The following is a 20,893-nucleotide window of genomic DNA, read 5'->3' on the forward strand; positions in this document are numbered from 1 at the left end:
TGCAAGACAAGTTTGAGCCAACAACCTTCTAACAAAAATCCATGGTTTTGTTGGCAGAAAGTCTGATCGTGTGTACGCGGCATTAAGGTTTGACCTCATATTATATGGTTTTGGTAAATCTGAAGACAAAAATCTGCAGAAAATCTAATAGTGTACGGGGCTTTAGGCTTGGTTGGTCGAATTTCGAAATCAATGATGGCACCATCGGATCACAAAATGCACACATTTTCTGATTTTTGAAAGAAAATTCTTTCAAATTTGGACCATGTATGGCCAGCCTAAAACACACAAAGATCCTGTTTCTATGTACATTACAAATTTACCTTTCAGTGTCCAATACTAAATTCCAAAATGACATCTCCTTTAGGTCAAAGCATGCTTTAAAAATGGTTCTAAAGGCTCAAGGTTTCTACCTTCATGCATTCTATGCATAAAGGTAAAAAAAAAAAACCTGAGTGCAGCAGCTCCCCCAGCCCTCTAATACTTACCTAAACCCGATCTTCCTCCAGCAATGTGCACAAGAGCCTCGGCTCTCCCGGGACTCTCCCTCCTCATTGGCTGAGCCATTGGCTCCCACTGCCATCAATCACAGCCAGTAAGCCAATCAGAACAGAGAGGGAAAATCCAGGCAATGAGAAACTAATGAGGAATGCCGCTCTATAAGACTCCGTATTTTCAGGGTGCTGCCGTCCTACTAAACAGAGTTGGGTGCTGGCTGTGCACAAGATAATGGAAATAGAAAAGTCCTGGATAACCGCACTCCATCAAAAAAGCATCTTTATTGGGTATATAAAATCCAAAAATGCAGACAGGTAGCAGAAGTAGACACAAATTGCTAACGCATTTCACATCCAAAGATGCTGTGAAACGCGTTAGCGATTTGATCCCCTGTGTGTCTACTTCTGCTACCTGTCTGCGTTTTTGGATTTTATATACCCAATAAAGATGCTTTTTTGATGGAGTGCGGTTATCCAGGACTTTTCTATTTCCAGAACAGAGAGGGAGTAGGGACAAGTTGCAGTTTCTGTGTGTGAATGGACACAAACAGTCATGGCTCAGAAGCCTCCATTGCAAGCTGCTTGCTTTGGGGGCACTTGGCAGGAGGTAGGGTCCAGAAGAGGAGGATCGTGACTGCTCTGTACAAAACAACTGCACGGAGTAGGTAAGTATGACATGTTTGTTATTTAATCACTTGCCAACCAGCCACAGTACATATACCGTGGCAGGTCGGCCCTATTGTGCAAAACGACGTACCTGTACGTCGTTTCATGTAATAGATACTGTGGGTGCACTGGTCCGGTGTACTCCTGCGATTGCTCCACAGAGAGGCAGAACGGGGATCTGCCTATGTAAACAAGGCGGATCCCCGTTCTGACAGGGGACAACATGGAGATTTGCTGTTCCTAGTGATCAGGAACAGCAATCTCAGTTGTCCCAGTGAGCCCATCCCCCACACAGTTAGAACACACCCAGAGAACACAGTTAACCCCTTGATCACCCCCTAGTGTCATTTATACATTGATCAATGCATTTTTTTTAGCACCGATCACTGTAAAAATGTCACTGGTCCCCAAAAAGTGTCACTTGGGGTCAGACTTGTCCGCCGCAATGTCGCAGTCCTGCTAAAAATCGCAGTCATTACCAGTAAAAACAAAAAAATATATAAAATAAAAGTCCATAAATCTATCCCCTATTTTGCAGATGCTATAACTTTTGCGCAAACCAATCAATATACGCTTATTGCTTATTTTTTACCAAAAATATGTCAAGAAATACATATTGGCCTAAAAATTATGAATAAATTCGTTTTGTTATTTTGTTTGGATATTTATTATACGAGAATGTAAAAAACTGTTTGTTTTTTCAAAATTGTCAGCCTTTTGTTTATAGCGCAAAAAGTAAAAACCGTAGAGGTGATCAAATACCATCAAAAGAAAGCTCTTTTCATGGGGGAAAAAAAAAAAAAAACTATATCAATTTTGTTTAAAGACAGCGTCGCATTACTGTGCAATTGTCAGTTGTGGTAAAAGAAAATTGCCTTTAATATTAACTTTAAACAGCTGTTGAAAATCAAAATATCCTGCCAATACCTGTTATATCGTCTAAATCAAAACCTACTAACATACATTAAGAAAATAATCAATATTGACTTACGATTTTGGTTTTGTTGTATATAGGCTTGGCTTGATGAGTCCTGGTAGTTCCTGCTGCCCATGTGGTCTCTTCAGAATGGACGGTTTCACTAGGAGGCTCATGAATGTGTACCCCATCTTCACTGCTTTTACCTGTCAACCTCCCTTCTAATGATACGTAACCATTGTCAGTTTCTGTAGATTTGTCGATAGAATTTTTTGACTTCTTTGAACTGAAGTGAAAAAGTGGTCAATGTTAAACATTCTGAAAGGCTTGGCTTCTCAGAGAAAAAATTGCACAAGAAATTAATTTTATGAAAAGTTTGTTTATACAGTGGATATAAAAAGTCTACACACCCCTGTTAAAATGTCAGGTTTCTGTGATGTAAAAAAATGAGACAAAGATAGATCATTTCAAAACATTTTCCAACTTGAGCCTGGGTTTACACTAGCGCGATATCAGATCTCAGAGATCGCATGTGATTCGCACGTGTGATCTCAGAGCTCACAGGTGCCGATCACATGCGATCTCTGAGCAATGCGAGTTCAGCCATACAGTTGTATGGCTGAACTCGTATTGGAGTCGCACAGAAAATAGTGCAAGGACTTGTTTTTCCCACACTAGAATTGGATTGCATGGGTGTTCTCACCTATGTGAGCCGATTCCTGTGCAGGTTCACATTTCGCGCTGTGATCTGTGAACTAAACTGGGGGCGTCACTAACTTTGTTAACAACATCCGCAGCGGTTCACAGAAGGCATTGTGAACTGCCTGCAGGAGGGATGTGATGCGGGAACCAGCACCGTAATCTCGCTGGTTCCCGCATCGCACATATGTGAACCTAGGGTTAACGTGATCTATAAACTGTACAACTCAGTTGAACAACAAACTGAAGTCTTTTAGGTGGAGAGAAGTAAAAATAAAAAAAATAAAATATGCTTGCATAAAAGTGTGCACACCCTTACACTAATACTTTGTTGAAGCACCTTTGGATTTTATTACAGCACTCAGTCTTTTTGGGTATGTTGCTATCAGCATGGCACATCTTGACTTGGCAATATTTGCCCACTCTTATTTGCAAAAACATTTCAAATCTGTCAGATTGCGAGGGCATCTCCTGTGCACAGCCCTCTTCAGACCACCCCACAGATTTTCAAATCGGATTCAGGTCTGGGCCATTCCAAAGCTTGAATCTTCTTCTGGTGACACCAGTCCTTTGTTGATTTGGATGTATGTTTTGGGTTGTTCTAATGCTGAAAGGTTAAGTTCCCCTTCATGTTCAGCTTTCTAGCAGAAGCCTGAAGGTTTTGTGTCAATATTGACTGGTATTTGGAACTTCCTTCTACCTTGACTAAGGCCCCTGTTCCAGCTGAAGAAAAACAGCCCCAAAGCATGATGCTGCTACCACCACCATGCTTCACTGTGGGTATGGTGTTCTTTTGGTGATGTGCAGTGTTTTTGTGCCAAACCTATCTTTTGGAATTATAGCCAAAAAAGTTCAACCTTGGTTTCATCAGACCAGAACATGTTTTCCCAAATGCTTTTGGGAGAAATCAGATGTTTTTTTTCAAAATGTAGCCAGGCTTGGATGTTTTTCTTTTTCGAAGAAGAAAAAGCTTCTGTCTTGCCACTCTACCCCCATAGCCCAGATCTATAAAGAATACAGAAGATTGTTGTCAGATGTACCACACAACCAGTACTTGCCACATTATTCCTACAGCTCCTTTAATGTTGCTGTAGGCCTCTTGGCAGCCTCCCAGACCAGTTTTCTTCTCGTCTTTTCATCAATTTTGGAGGGACGTCCAGTTCTTGGTAATGTCACTGGTGTGCCATATTCTCTCCACTTGATGACTGTCTTCACTTTGTTCCATGGTATATCTAATGCCTTGGAAATTCTTTTGTAACCTTCTCCTGGCTGATACCTTTTAACAAGGAGATCCCTCTGATGCTTTGGGTGCTCTCTGGGGACCATGGCTTTTGCTGTAGGATGTGACTAAGAAAAAGTCAGGAAAGACCTACTAGAACAGCTGAACTTTATTTGGGGTTAATCAGAGGCATTTTAAATAATGGCAGGTGTGTACTGACTCCTATTAAACATGATTTTGAATGTGATTACTTAATTCTGAACACAGTTACATCCCCAGTTATAAGAGGGTGTGCACACTTATGCAACCACATTATTTTATTTTTTTTTATTTTTACTTCCTCTCCCTAAAAGATATCAGTTTGTTTTTCAATTGAGTTGTACAGTTTATAGGTTACATTAAAAAGGTGGAAAAAGTTCTGAAATGATTTATCTTTGGCTCATTTTTTTACATCACAGAAACCTGACATTTTACCAGGGGTGTGTTAGACTTTTTATATCAACTGTATAATAAATTGATATCCAATGTGTGTTAATGTAGTCGAATTGCAAATGGAAAAAAAAAAAAATTATATATATATATATCAGGTTTATGGAAAGATGTGACCATCAAGCCCAAACCAGCCTTTGTGCTTTACTTTGTATAAATATGTGTCCAATATTGGATCGGCTTACTATTAAGATATGAGTAAAAGAAAAAAAGCCAACTTCATTGCATGAAAAGCATGATTTGTTCTTCAATTAGTCCATAAGTGTTTTGTTATTTATGATCTGGTTGATTTTTTACCATGTCAGTCTCCATTACAATTTTAAACAGGTTTTTGTTTAATAACAAATTAGGTGAAGTGTTTAAATTGTTTATGTTACTATAGAGCATTTTTCACCAAATACTACTATCCACATTGTATTAAATGTTGTAATTTTTAGATTAAAAAAAGATAAAAATTAGCATTCGATATATGTTATGTTAGTGTAAAGTTATACCTTAAATGTAGTTTTATAAAGTTTGTAAGTATGTTGGCTTTTTCGCAAATTCTGCTATAGAGCATGGCTTGGGTAAATGTGAATAGTCCACAATAAAATGATAGTCACATTATTAAACATGTTGAAACTATTGCGCAACATTAATGAAAGCAACAAAAAAAAAAAAAAAAAAAAAGAAAATAAATAGAATTAAAAAAAAAAAGGACACACATAAAAATATAGGTGCTCAAAAACTCTGATAAAATTTACAGCAAAATATGGAGAAATGTAAATAAGTGTAGTAACCATAGTCTTAATTTGCCACGTGACCAAATCCTTTTAAGCAAACCTATTTGCGTTGTGCATACATGCTCAAAGGGCCACCAACTTAAGACATTGAATATTGTTAAGTCAAGCCTCATCATCATTTACAGTGTCTTGAAAAAGTATTCATACCCCTTGAAATTTTCCACATTTTGTCATGTTACAACCAAAAACGTAAATGTATTTTATTGGGATTTTATGTGATAGACCAACACAAAGTGGCACATTATTGTGAAGTGGAAGGAAAATGATTTATTGGTTTAAATGTTTTGTAGAACCACCTTTCGTTGCAATTACAGCTGCAAGTCTTTTTGGGTATGTCTCTACAAGGTTTGCACATCTAGGAGAGTGACATTTCTGCCTATTTTTCCATGCAAAATTGCTCAAGTTCTGTTAGATTGGATTGAGAGCATCTGTGAACAGCAATTTTCAAGTCTTGCCACAGATTCTCAATTGTATTTAGGTCTGGACTTTGACTGTATCAAAGCATATTCATGTGTTTGAATGGCCCAAACCATTCAATTGTAGCTCTGGCTGTATGTTTAGGGTTGTTTTCCTGCTGGATGGTAAACCTCTGCCCCAGTCTCAAGTCTTTTGCAGACTCTACCAGGTTTTCGTCTAAGATTGCCCTGTATTTGGCTCCATTCATCTTTCCATCAACTCTGACCAGCTTCCCTGTCCCTGCTGAGGAAAAGCATCCCCACAACATGATGCTGCCACCATCATGTTTCACAGTGGGGATGGTGTGTTCAGGGTAATGTGCAGTGTTAGTTTTCAGCCACATAGTGTTTATATAATGTGTGTGCCTTCGGCACAATTATATATGTTCGGTAATGAAAAAACGCAATAAATAAAAATTAAATAAAATTTAAACTTTAAATTAAATTAAAGGCCCTGGTTGCTGCGGTCAAAAAAACAACAATTCCTCCAACAAGTGAAAAAATGTGTGAGATGTGTATATACCTGGTGTTGACCTGGTATTGCGCTACCTCCAATAATGTGATATCAAAACCACCACTTTATCCAAAACAATTATCTACATATAAAATGGGAGAACAAAAAGCGGGACTTTGCATGAAGCACACGGAGGCAGGAAAAATTCATTTAACTTAAAAACAATTTTTAATTTGATTTCAAATTGCCATAGAATTTTTTATTTATTTAATTCATTGCATTATGCCAAATATCAAAGTATATACAGTTCATGAGAACCACACAATTCATTTTCGTTAACACTTCAACAAGGAGTTATTACATGTTATGCAAAAACAAAATTGATGCATGATTATACACATAGTAATACCTGTTACAGGTCATTGACGCACTAAAGCGTAGCTTAAAAAAGGTAAAGGAAGAAAATCATTGTATACAAAAGAGAAAATACCTGTTACAGGTTATTAACGCACTAAAGCGTAGCTTAAAACAGGTAAAGGAGGGAATAGTTATACACATAATAGGGTATACCTGTTACAGGGTATTAACGCACTAAAGCGTAGCTTAAAACAGGTACAAAAATAAAAAACATGAAATAGGAACGGCCATAAAGAATTCATGAATATATACACAACTTGGTAGTTCTTAGCACTACGCGTTTCGAGGCCTTAGAGCCACTCGTCAGGAGCAATACCATGTATGTCATCTAGGATAAGAAAAAAGTCATAATAAGATAGTCTAGAGGGATCATGTGGGCAATTGCACAATATGGGAGAACCCCCCCACATGGCTATTCAACCCACATACTTACTGGTGAATCTGCGCAATGGTAGTGTGGCCATGAAAAGTCCCAGACCAGCCAGAAGCGCCCCTGCCAGAAGCCGAGGGGGCGTGAGGGGCTCCAGCAACCCACACAAGCTACACCCCAAGTGGGCCATGTGTAGAATAGCACCAAAGGAGGTTAGATGGGGTGACCCCAAAAATGAGGAACCTGAATAAAAAAAGTGACAAGAAAAAAAAAACATTTATAAAATGAAAAAAAATGTATGAATTATAATAAATATAAAATAAAGAAGAAGTGAAATGTGGGTGGTGTGAAAATGAATATGGAAAGTAAGTGCAAGAGTGAAGGAAGAGTGACAAGGAAAAAGGAATAAAGGGATGAAAAAAACAATGGTGAGTGAGAAATTAAAAAAAGTTTGATTACCTATGGATAAGTGAGAGAGATAAGATCTCGTGATGCATGATGTCAAACGAAAAAAATAGAATGGATCTGTGTAGGGGGCCCACCAAGGGGAGAAGCCTATATAGGGAGCGCCGCCACAACCACGCCCCCAACGTCAGATCAAGGCACATGTGAGGAGGGAAGGAGGGCGAAACCGCACCAGGCAGCGAGCCAGCAAGGCTATCTAGCGGGAAGCACTCACACCAATCCCGTTCAACGGCGTGCCAGGTGGAATGCACTCAGCCGGGGAAGCAGAAGTCACATTTCACTTCTTCTTTATTTTATATTTATTATAATTCATATTTTTTTCATTTTATATATATATATATATATATATTTTTTTTTTTTTTTCTCTTTCTTGTCACTTTTTTATTCAGGTTCCCCATTTTTGGGGTCACCCCATCTAACCTCCTTGGTGCTATTCTACACATGGCCCACTTGGGGTGCAGTTTGTGTGGGTATTTTTGAGTGGTGATACTAAGTGATAGTGAACAATCACCGATGTATATGTAGATGATTGATTTGGATAAAGTGGTGGTTTTGATATCACATTATTGGAGGTAGCGCAGTCAACACCAGGTATATACACACATAGTGTTTTACCTTTAGGCCAAAAAGTTCAAGTTTGGTCTCATCTGACCAGAACACCTTCTTCTACATGTTTGCTGTGTCCCCCACATGGCTTCTTTCAAACGGGACTGCTTATGGCTTTCTTTCAACAATGGCTTGCTTCTTACCACTCTTCCATAAAGGCCAGAATTATGGAGTGCATGACTAATAGTTGTCCTGTGGATAGATTCTCCCACCTGAGCTGTGGATCTCTGCAGCTCCTTCAAAGTTACCATGGGCCTCTTGGCTGCTTCTCTGATTAATGCTCTCCATTCCCACCCTGTCAGTTTAGGTGGACGGCCATGTCTCGGTAGTCCTGCAGTTGTGTCATACTCTTTCCATTTTCGGATTATGGATTGAACAGTGCTCTGTGAGATGTTCAAAGCTTGGGATATTTTTTTTTTTTTTTAATAACCTAACCCTGCTTTAAACTTCTCCACAACTTTATCCCTGACCTGTCTGGCGTGTTCCTTGGCTTTCATGATGCTGTTTGTTCACTAAGGTTCTCTAACAAACCTCTAAGGACTTCACAGAACAGCTGCATTTATACTGAGATTACATTTTTTTTTACAAATAAATATCTGAAAAGTGTGGTGTGCATTTGTATTCAGCCACCTTTACTCTGATACCCCTAACTAAAATCTAGTGGAAAAAATTGCCTTCAGAAGTCACAAATAGTAAATAGAGTCCACACAAAATCCCAATAAAATACATTTACGTTTTTGGTTGAAACATGATAAAATGTGGAAAATTTCAAGGGGTATGAACACTTTTTCAAGGCACTGTAAGGTAAAAATAAAATTAAATTAAATTGGGAAAACCACAGATTACCATTTGAGGAGGACAGAATTTGTTTTGCCAAGGATATGTTTTGGCATATAAAGAGCAAAATACAATTCTGTGTTATGAAATGTATAAAGGGAGAGCAACTAATACTTAACAGCAGTCAACCGTTGCAAGTAACCCACACCTCTTGGTAACAGATTGCAGGTCATCTCCTAAATAAACAAATTCCTCCTAATATCTCAAAACTGTATGTGTTAATCATTTCAGCATTTTTATCACGAAACTGCAATATATTGGGAAAAAAGTTATTACCATGTGGAGTTATGGAGCTAAAGTATAAATCACAAAAACATCAGAATTTTTTGAGCACTTATGTTAGCAGAACACAGGCATAAACAAGCTACATCATTATATGATGAAGACACAGGACAACATCGATGAGGCACGCAATATCCCTTCTTCTGGGTCAGGAGTCTTCCCTACTCACAGAAATTACATCTAAACCTGTCAGCCATAAACTATGTATGAGATGCTTTGCCAATGGTTTTCCTGTTTCCGAGACACTTAAATTTTTAAACAGATACAATTTCAAGATCCAATACCTAAATAATCCAACTAATGTCTTCCGCTCATTCTTGAATATCATCTTCTTAATCAACGGCCAAATGTATTTCTTCTACAAATTTGTCTTTAGGTTTGACAAAGAATTACCAATTTATAATGAAGACGATATTTTAGAAGATTCATTGGCAGAGCCCATGCAATTATAACTTTGCATTGTATTGTCCAAGTTATCCACCTCACTTTGCAATGAATGTTTGTTCCACTATAATTCACATTTCTGTGGAGGACCCAGAAACTATATCAGTGATTTCCAAAAGGAATATTGCATCTCTCCTGAAATACATAGCTTGTAAAAAAATACAAACCCTGATAAAAAGAAAGCAGCATGCCAGATATCTCTGAAGACTGTGCCAATACTGTAAGAGGAGCTTGTACCGTAGTTCTGCAAAGTTCCCTCCTGTGTATTATCTGTTGTACTAGAGCCATCGCCTTCCCTATGTACTTCCAAATGTGCTGCTTTTCTTAATTTCCTTCAGCAGAAGAGATCAAAAAGTCGAAGGACCTTCATCATTGACTTGCATTGCGGCAGTAAAACAATGATTTATGGCCTAGATGTATTGATGTTTTTAAAGTAAATGAATAAGCCATAAAGCCCTTTGGTTGCCACTGTGTAACCTTATGCCCAGTTAATACACAATCTACAGATAGACAAATCAGCTAACATCACTAGCAGTATAAATGGCTGTCAGTGACACTAAAGGGATATATATAAAATAATTTAAATAAAAAGGTGTGGAACAACACCACTGATGCTGTACGAATAATGTTAAAAGATTTTGGTTGTCACATCCAAACTACTCTAATAAAACGTCATGGGTTCTGTGGCTCCCGGAGTATGTCTAAAATGGAGAAAAGCAGTGTACTGTTTGATGGAGTTGGGGAATACTCAATATTCATAGACAATTGATCTAAACACTTGTGCCAAAGCCACAGTCCTACAGTTTAAAAGCCAAACTGATAGAGTGCAACATCACATATTCCCTTTTCCATGAGATAAAAAGAATATCCTGTCATTGAGTGCATGATACAAAAAAATGAAAAAAAAAAAAAGTCACCTGGTAGACCCCATTTATTTGGATCCTTTAAATGCCCACAAACACAATTTCAATCTGAGAATTTAAAAATCTATAATGAATAAGAATAATCCTCCACTGGGTAGTTTGAAAAAATTCTATTTCATGGGGGGGAGTAGTGAGTGGTATGTTACCATTATTTATCTTTGACGGTATCAGGAAAAAAAATTGGATTGTCATTTATAACATAAAACTCAAATACAGGCAGTCACCGAGTTACAAGCATTCGACTTACATATGACTCGTACTTAAAGCAGAGTTCCACCCAAAAGTGGAACTTCTGCTTATCTGATTCCTCCACCCTCTGGTGCCACATTTGGCACCTTTTGGGGGAGCGGGTATCTGTTTGACAGGTACCCTGTCCCCAGTTCCGTTGGACCTCGCTGCAGGGAGGTACATCAGAAGTTGCTTGCTGTTTTTGACAGGTACCCTGTCCCCACTTTCGTTGGACCTGGAAACATCGGCTGGGGTGGCGACATTGCTGGATTCCAGGACATGCAGTGTCCTAATATTAAAAGTCAGCAGCTACAGTACGTGTAGCTGCTGACCTTTAATTTTTGGAGGGGTAGGCCAGAACACCGATTTAAGAACGAAGGCAATGTGATGTCACACCAGTGCAGGAAACTGCCGGGTGGCCATCTTGCTGCTCATCGCATGTAGCCACCTATTGTCCAGCGGACCTGTCAGCAATCCCACATCACTGCATGGCCAGTTAACACTTCCCTATGCTAACTTAAAAATATTTTTTTGTCTGGGAGTTACACCTAAAAAAAAAAAAATGTACCTGTTCCAACTTGCATACAAATTCAACTGAAGAAAAAATCTACAGAACCAATCTTGTTTGTAACCTGGGGACTGCCTGTATGTGAAGTAGAACAAAAGAACATCCCAAATACAAATAAAAACTACAGCTGAAGTTGTAAATGCATAAAACGGAGGTATGTGTGAGGACAGCATTAACAACTTATAAAAACACGTACAGAAAAAGGGGAAGATTTATTTGTGTGTGAAGTGAGTTGAAGTATTTAAATCAGATCAAAAGTCACTATACCTAGATTTACACTTCATACCCATTGACTAAATTGTTTCAGTTCTTTCCTAAACTAATTTCCATTTTATTACATAATCTTTAAAGTAAACTTGTTGTGGAGTGAAACAGGGTGCCATTGCTGATCTCCTGAAAAAGCTAATCACCTGGCCATTATGCTGAAACCAGTGACCTTGAACAAGTATGCAGATGCAGAACGAATTTACAGATCTCCAAATCTGCATGCTTGTTCTGGGTTAGTGATTCAGTATTGAAGCCAAGCAGACAGTCAGGTTACAGGCTTTTTGAGAAGTGGGCAATGGTACCTTCTCATTTTTCTGTGGGGTACTCCTGGCCAAAACGTTTTTCTGGCACCCCTAGGACACCATTCCCAAGGGGCATTCCTGAGAGCGCCTTACGCTTCCCAACCCTAGGCCAGACAAATGCAGTGCAATTTTTAACAGGAAGGCATTAGTACTTGGAGAGTTTCCTGAATTCAATTGGGGGAAAAGCCAGGTAAACCAGGCCAAAATTTACCTGGGATCAAAAGGGATCCGTCCCACTATACCCAGCCTATTACATTGTAAATTACTGACTACAAACCCGCCCCCCCCCCCCCCCCCCACCTTCTGAAGGGACACCAGTGTTCGCTTTTTCGAAAAGTGATATCAGGGAAAGGAATGTAATGGAATCAGGCAATATCAGGGTGAGAAACGAGATAACAGGAGAAATATTAGGGAGAAGAATGTGGTGACAGTTGAAGGAACATCAGGGAGTGTTGACAGCTGGGAATATCAGGGAAAGGATTGTAATGACAGCAGGACATATCGGGGAAAGGGATGACTACAGCAGGTATCAGGTAAAAAGTGTTCTGGAAAAGGGGGCGGGAAGCAATTTGACCGGAAAGGGGGGAGATGTTAAGGGAGGTCAGAAGCAAAAAAGGTGCATTATCTTTCCACTCTTCTAGGACGTGCTCAGGAGAAGTTCTTGGTTATGTTACAGTTCTGTGTGGAATTTTTTTGTTCCATAGTTTAATACAAAGAATAGATTCTGTTAGCATCTGACTGAAGATAAATTGCGAAATGTGAACTGTAAAAAAGTCAAAGTAAAGTCAGGGAATCCATCTGCCCAAATTGTCCAAAAGGTAAACCCCAATGGCCCTCACTACATCTGGAAAGTAAGTATTAATATTCTCATTAAGGTGGAAAGCAAAGTACGTTTTGGGTAAAAAGAAAATCCTTGGTCTCAAGTCAATCTCATCGTTATGTAAAGATCAGATGAGGATCTCTGCAGGACAATGCTGATAACTCAAAACTCTTTTGTCCGAAGTAGCGGCTCAAGAAAAAAAAAAAAAAAAAAAAAAAAAAAAAAAAGACACTTAACCCTTGATAGTACTAAGGGCCAAAGTTTGGTCTAACGCCAACTCAAGGAAACAACCAGTGCACCGAGAAGGCACAGTAAAGAAAACCTCCATAGGCTCACACCAGTAAAAATAAGTATTTTCGATGAAAACCTTACAGGAATTATTTTTAAGGCCAACCATAGATGGAGCAATTTTCTTTCCTGCAACCATGCTGATATCTCTCGATTTCCCCATCAACACAGTGAGTGTTAATGGGGGAATCCCTCCCACGCAGCTATTGTGTTCTGCTACCTACTGCTAATAGCATGAAAAATCTGACATACTGGCTGTACCCAAGTTGATCGATTGACCGATCAACTATGGTGCAATCGGCCTGCCCACACATTGTTCGAATTTCGGCCTGTCCCCGATAAACCGGCCAAGATTCAAACCATCTATGGATCAGCCCATGAGATAACAGACCTGCTCACATCTGGTAAAGGCCATGGAGTGCTGCCTAACAGATGAACGATGTTGACATACCACACTCTCCATGACTAGAATGGCCTAGGCCTCAATCCTTTGATGAGGGGATGGCATTTTGGAAGAAAACAACATAGATCATGGAATACAGATCCAAAGGCTACACTAGTGCCTCTGCAGTATCCCCTGAGGGATCACATCTCCTAGAGACAAGGCTGTCTAGCTTTTTGATGAATTGTGAAGCTATCCAGTTTACATCCAGTAATCCCCAACCCAGACCCAGAACACATTCCTGTTTAAGAGATCATTCCCCCAGGAGCAGACCTTGTCTGCCTAAAAGCTGCCTATCAGATTCCCAACCCGAAAAAATGCACCACAGAAATACTTGAACATGAAAACCCAGGATAGGATAGACTAATTCCACTGATGCTGCAACACTGCTGGTTCCCCTCGATGGTTGATAAAGGCCACAGTTGTGGTGTTGTCCAATGTATTCAGACCACATGATAGGTCAGAAGGGGGTTCCAGTGAAGTAATGACATACAAAATGCTCATAACTCTAGTATGTTGATTGGAAGCATTGATTCCTTTAAAGATCAACAACCCTGCACATTCAGAGGGCTGCAAAACTCTACCCCAATCCATAAGAATGGCATCCATTGTGATAACCTTACAACATAAGGGAAGAAAAAAAATCTACCTGCTGACAATGCTGGGGACAGAAGCCACTATGACCTAGAACTAGGTTCAAGGGTGTAACCAAATCACCTTGTCCAGATTTGTCCCCATGGTCTGAGAACATTCTATTGCAAAACTCTTGAGTGAAAATGATCAAATGGAACCACTACTAGAGTAGATACCATCGACCTCAGCTCTGTCAATTCCCAAAGCAGAAGATCTTGATTTCAATGGCATCCAGGAGAAGGCCCACGTACTCCAAGAGATGTAATGGATCGGAGATGACTACTCAATTTGCAGGAGCTCAAGGCCAGGGAGGTTTGTTGTCGCAGCAACTGATCTTTCAAGTATCAGATGATTGTAATATCTCTGAGATGACGAAGGACAAGATTTGAATCATCTTTATCTTGCTCAATGTGCAACTACATGTGGATGGATGAAGCCTCTGTCAGCCTGTCATTCATTTGTACAGGCTTCCTGACAGCAGCTGTGCTTATACACCTGTGATTCCTGCCACAGGAATCCACTGTTCTTACCTAATCACATGTGTAAAATGTAGCCTAAATGTCATTAATTTTAATTTATAACCATAACAAAGAGGAAGTTGCTAGTTTGTAGACTCCATCCATATTCCTATTCCATAGGATGTTATGTAACTAGGGCAATATTTGATGACCCAACTTGTTATGCAGTGTTAATAAAACACGTAACTCCTATTGTTTAGGACATATTAAACACCTGTTTGCATTTAAGATGTTTCAAGTAATTAGTCACAGGGCAGATACATCCGATGCACTAAACACACCTGTTACTTAACTGCATATTACAAGCTCAGAACTAGTTTTAAAGAAAATGAATTAAATTTCAAACATCTGAAAATCACGTATCCATATTCAACTACAAAATGTGTCAAATATATTTGGCTAGTTTATGAATGCATCCATAAAAACCACACTCATTTTTTAAAAGCAGCAAAAGATAAGTGAAGGAACCTTTTGAATGGCCTAAGATGCCATATAAATTTGGATAAAAAACTACCTTAAATACAGTTCAGATGCATGGCAAAAATAGCATATTGTATGTAAAAGACTAGGCTATCACAATTAGCTGATGCTCCTATCTATAGATCACCCAAAAGGCCATTTGTCACACTAAAAGTGCATTAGTTGAAATCCAAAAAATCATGCATGATTGAAATGCTTTACATGACTTCTGTTACCTTCTCCTTTTTCCACCTATAACCGGAGGCGATTTAACAGTCCTTGTTGATACAATTTGGCAATGCACTGTTCCAAGGAGAAGCATGAGCCATATTGGTCCAATAATTTCAGTAAAGGGTACACAGTGGGGCCCGGGTGAAATGGTATATAGAACTACTGAGGCAACTACAGAACAAACAAAGATTTGAGAGGTTTTAAAATATGTTTTGTTTGATAAAGAGAAAAACACAATAGAACAGTCTTTGAATGCATAATAAAATATATGTGCACAAACGTACACAGTTATAAAAAAAAAAAATCACAAATATTTTGTCCAGCAACGGTTTGTGAAATACACTGGAAATTAAGTATTCACATACACAAAAGAACAAAATTGCAGATAGTGGTTTTAAGCAATACAGCCCACACTTCAGACTCTACTTGTATGGTAAATGAGCTGTCTGGAAGTTAGAAATGACACATTTTGATAACCCAAACATCTAGCAGCACTGCAAGAGACATCTAAAAAGGTAACAAGCTAATAAAGTACAGCTACAGATGAATGGCATCTTAATATAAAATTTTTATTCTGTAATAAGCTAAACATGTTTACACATACTGTACCAATCCTTTAAATATCCCATTCTAAATCTAGGAAGAAATTCTTAAAACCATCTTCTTGCACAGGCTGCTTAGGCAACACAAGGTGCCAAGCAGCAAGTCTCTTCAGAGAAGCACATTTTTTCAAAAGCTTTTTTTCCAGGTCCCCTTGATTTTTTCAAAACATCTGCTTTAATGCAGAATCAATTATTCATAGATATAAATAAAAATGGAAACCATAAAAAAAAATCCAACTGATTCAGAGGATGCAACAACTTGATCTTTGATCAGCCCAGGCACATGGTTCCAGAAGGCCTGCCCTTTGCTTATACTATATTTTCAATGGCAAACTATAGTCCTGCTTGAAGATTCTTTTGGACAGCAAACACTTTTTGCTGCAGGTACAATTGATGCAATCTCTTACGATTGTACAAACCATGCACTTTGACCCCAACTGATTCAGGAATTAACTGCAGATCCTGCGATTAAGATTTGGGCTACTTTTAAAATCAAGTACTCAGCTCTCTGAAGTCGCGAAGCGCACCAGTTCTGGACAAATTAGGAGTGGTTTGAAATTTAAGGCTGGCCTTAGATGGTTCATTTTTTTTTTTTTACAATCAGCCAGCAGGAACGGCCACAGATGGTTTTAAAGGTAAATATATTTTCTTTGTTTCCATCAAAAGGAGCAATACAACAAAGGGTTATACCTAAACAGTACACATTTTGTGAAAACAATGATATTGGGGTCCATATAAGTAGATAAGAAAAATCACCTCTGGTATTATGAAAATGGACCACCATTTCACAGACTTTATAGCATAGTGCAAAAAGAGAAAACATGTAGGACCATAAAATACCAAAGAACAGGATGAAGTAAGGAAGAGAGAAAGCAGAGGAAGAAAAAGGCCTAGGGAGGCCCAAAAAAGAAAGTAAGAGCTCGAGCACCCCTACAGATTTAAAATTCAGTCAGTCCCTGCTAAACTGACAAAATAATGATTTATTTATGAGCAGCTTAAGCCAACTGTACAAAAAATGTTTTCTTACAGCGGAAGAAATAATCTGATAACCTTTTTTATATCCCTTGCCAAGTTCAGAGGCAAAAACAGACTTTAGGGCCTTAGAGTTCTTCTAATTTTAACTTGATGACACCACAGATGTCAATAGCAAAGAGAACACTAAACCCTAAAAATCTGAAGTTTAAATCAGACAGGTTAAACATGCATACAGTGGGGCAAAAAAGTATTTAGTCAGCCACCAATTGTGCAAGTTCTCCCATTAAAAAGATGAGAGAGGCCTGTAATTGTCATCATAGGTATACCTCAACTATGAGAGACAAAATGTGGAAACAAATCCAGACAATCACATTGTCTGATTTTTGAAAGAATTTATTTGCAAATTATGGTGGAAAATAAGTATTTGGTCAATATCAAAAGTTCATCTCAGTACTTTGTTATATATCCTTTGTTGACAATGACAGAGGTCAAATGTTTTCTGTAAGTCTTCACAAGGTTGTCACACACACACTGTTGCTGGTATGTTGGCCCATTCCTCCATGCAGATCTCCTCTAGACCAGTGATGTTTTGGTGCTGTCGCTGGGCAACACGGACTTTCAACTCCCTCCGAAGGTTTTCTATGGGGTTGAGATCTGGAGACTGGCTAGGCCACTCCAGGACATTGAAATGCTTCTTACGAAGCCACTCCTTCGTTGCCCAGGCGGTGTGTTAGGGATCACTGGCATGCTGAAAGACCCAGCCATGTTTCATCTTCAATGCCCTTGCTGATGGGAGGAAGTTTGCACTCAAAATCTCACGATACATGGCCCCATTCATTCTTTCATATACACGGATCAGTAGTCCTGTTTGCTTTGCAGAGAAACAGCCCCAAAGCATGATGTTGCCAACCCCATGCTTCACAGTAGGTATGGTGCTCTTTGGTTGTAACTCAGCATTTTTTCTCCTCCAAACATGACGAGTTGTGTTTCTACCAAACAGTTCTACTTTGGTTTCATCTGACCATATGACATTCTCCCAATCCTCTTTTGGATCATCCAAATGCTCGCTAGCAAACCTCAGACGGGCCCGGACATGTACTGGCTTAAGCAGGGGGACATGTCTGGCACTGCAGAATCTGAGTCCCTGGCGGTGTAGTGTGTTACTGATGGTAGCCTTTGTTACATTGGTCCCAGCTCTCAGCAGGTCATTCAATAGGTTCTGGGATTTTTGCTCACCGTTCTTGTGATCATTTTGACCCCATGGGGTGAGATCTTGCGTGGAGCCCCAGATCGAGGGAGATTATCAGTGGTCTTGTAGGTCTTCCATTTTCTAATTATTGTTCCCACAGTTGATTTTTTCACACCAAGCTGTTTGCCTATTGCAGATTCAGTCTTCCTAGCCTGGTGCAGGTCTACAATTTTGTTTCTGGTGTCCTTTGACAGCTCTTTGGTCTTCACCATAGTGGAGTTTGGAGTGTAACTGTTTGAGGTTGTGGACAGGTGTCTTTTATACTGATAACAAGTTCAAACAGGTGCCATTAATACAGGTAATGAGTGGAGGACAGAGGAGCCTCTTAAAGAAGATGTGAGAGCCAGAAATCTTGCTTGTTTGTAGGTGACCAAATACTTATTTTCCACCATAATTTGCAAATAAATTCTTTCAAAAATCAGACAATGTGATTGTCTGGATTTGTTTCCACATTTTGTCTCTCATAGTTGAGGTATACCTATGATGACAATTACAGGCCTCTCTCATCTTTTTAAGTGGGAGAACTTGCACAATTGGTGGCTGACTAAATACTTTTTTGCCCCGCTGTACTCCCTAATTGTGATGAGCTCAGGTATGCCATCTGTACTGGGCTAGTCATCTGCGGCCATTGCATTTATCACTCCGCACATATACAGTATCTCACAAAAGTGAGTACACCCCTCATGTTTTTTTAAATATTTTATTATATCTTTTCATGTGACAACACTGAAGAAATGACACTTTGCTACATTGTAAAGTAGTGAGTGTACAGCTTTGTAAATTTGCTATCCCCTCAAAATAACTCAACACACAGCCATTAATGTCTTAACTGCTGACAACAAAAGTGAGTACACCCCTAAGTGAAAATGTCCAAATTGGGCCCAAAGTGTCAATATTTTGTGTGGCCACCATTATTTTCCAGCACTGCCTTAACCCTCTTGGGCATGCAGTTCACCAGAGCTTCACAGGTTGCCACTGGAGTCCTCTTCCACTCCTCCATGACGACATCACAGAGCTGGTGGATGTTAGAGACCTTGCGCTTCTCCACCTTCTGTTTGAGGATGCCACACAAATGCTCAATAGTGTTTAGGTCTGGAGACATGCTTGGCCAGGCCATCACCTTTACCCTCAGCTTCTTTAGTAAGGCAGTGGTCGTCTTGGAGGTGTGTTTGGGGTCGTTATGTTGGAATACTGCCCTGCGGCCCAGTCTCCGAAGGGGATCATGCTCTGCTTTAGTATGTCACAGTACATGTAGGCATTCATGGTTCCCTCAATGAGCTGTAGCTCCCCAGTGCCGACAGCACTCATGCAACCCCAGAACATGACACTCCCACCACCATTCTTGACTGTAGGCAAGACACACTTGTCTTTGTACTCCTGACTGTCTGCTTGTCTTCAGCAAACTGTTTGCAGGCTTTATTGTGCATCATCTTTAGAAGAGGCTTCCTTCTGGGATTACAGCCATGCAGACCAATTTGATGCAGTGTGCAGCGTATGGTCTGAGCACTGACAGGCTGTCCCCCCCCCCCCCCCACCCCTTCAACCTCTGCAGCAATGCTGGCAGCACTCATACGTCTATATCCCAAAGACAACCTTTGGAAATGATGCTGAGCACGTGCACTCAACTTCTTTGGTTGACTATGGTGATGATGCCTGTTCTGAGTGGAACCTGTCCTGTTAAACCGCTCTATGGTCTTGGCCACCTTAGTGCAGCTCAGTTTCTTATAGCCTAGGCAATCTTTATGTAGAGCAACAATTCTTTTTTTCAGATCCTCAGAGAGTTCTTTTCCATGAGGTGCAATGTTGAACTTCCAGTGACCAGTATGAGAGAGTGAGAGCGATAACATCAAATTTAACACACCTGCTCCTCATTCACACCTGAGACCTTGTAACCCTAACGAGTCACATGACACCGAGGAGGGAAATGGCTAATTGGGCCCAATTTGGACATTTTCACTTAGGGGTGTACTCACTTTTGTTGACAGCGGTTTACACATTAACGGCTGTGTGTTGAGTTATTTTAAGGGGACAGCAAATTTACACTATTATACAAGCTGTACACTCAAAGTGTAATTTCTTCAGCGTTGTCATATTAAAAGATATAATAAAATATTTTCAAATATGTGAAGGGTATACTTACGTTTGTGAGATACTGTACAATGAGCATGTACAAATGCAGCTGCTGGGTGAGGAAGGTCTCATTCATTAATGACTTGCTCAGTACAGGTTAGAGCTTTCTGGCGGACTTTCTCGGGTGGGTTCAGGAGACCATCATTACTTATGGAAATGAATATAAAATGTCAATTTTATATGTAATTTCTTCAAGTATAGATCAACTTTATCTGCAGGTGTTTTTTGTATTAAGGTTCCACATTTAGCGGTTCAAATATGTTGAAAAAGCCAACAATTTCCATGGGTGTACTTACCTTACCTCCCATAATTATAGGGGTGCAATTCCTGGCTTGTTACTGTACCTACAGCTTTATAACTGAATGTCTGCAGTGTGAGATCATCTGAGGCACTGCTGTTCCTGACTGTTAATCTCATGAGATCTGGAGTGACATTTGGTGATATAACCACTACGCAGCTCATTGTTCTCAATGGAGGCTGCACCTGAGGATGAGCAGGCAAGCACCCTCACGCTTCTGCTGAATTCATTCTGTATATTGTCACACTTACCCCTAACGTGGGTGGGCAGGCACTATAGCTGGCTTCTGTGTTCTCCGCCTATAGAAGCCCCCCCTCCCTATGGTAAGCAGGCCTAACAGTACTCGATAGCCCCCAGGACTT

General features: G+C 39.7%; 1 protein-coding gene across 2 annotated transcripts in view; it reads right to left on the reverse strand.

The window, feature by feature from the left end:
- The window catches only part of PHTF2 (putative homeodomain transcription factor 2), a 250,240-nt gene that overhangs the window by 71,326 nt on the left and 158,021 nt on the right, over positions 1–20,893 (reverse strand). The window contains exons 6-8 of one of the 2 annotated variants that reach the window (XM_073619588.1): positions 15,283–15,448; positions 9,766–9,930; positions 2,155–2,365 (exon numbers count right to left, since the gene is read on the reverse strand). In XM_073619588.1, the coding sequence (XP_073475689.1) occupies positions 2,155–2,365; positions 9,766–9,930; positions 15,283–15,448 (542 nt within the window). The remainder of the gene's footprint in view (positions 1–2,154; positions 2,366–9,765; positions 9,931–15,282; positions 15,449–20,893) is intronic. The other variant, XM_073619589.1, reaches the window with a different exon arrangement.

This window comes from Aquarana catesbeiana, linkage group LG03 (assembly GCF_042186555.1).
Source record: "Aquarana catesbeiana isolate 2022-GZ linkage group LG03, ASM4218655v1, whole genome shotgun sequence".
In the NCBI taxonomy this organism is placed as follows: Eukaryota; Metazoa; Chordata; class Amphibia; order Anura; family Ranidae; genus Aquarana; species Aquarana catesbeiana.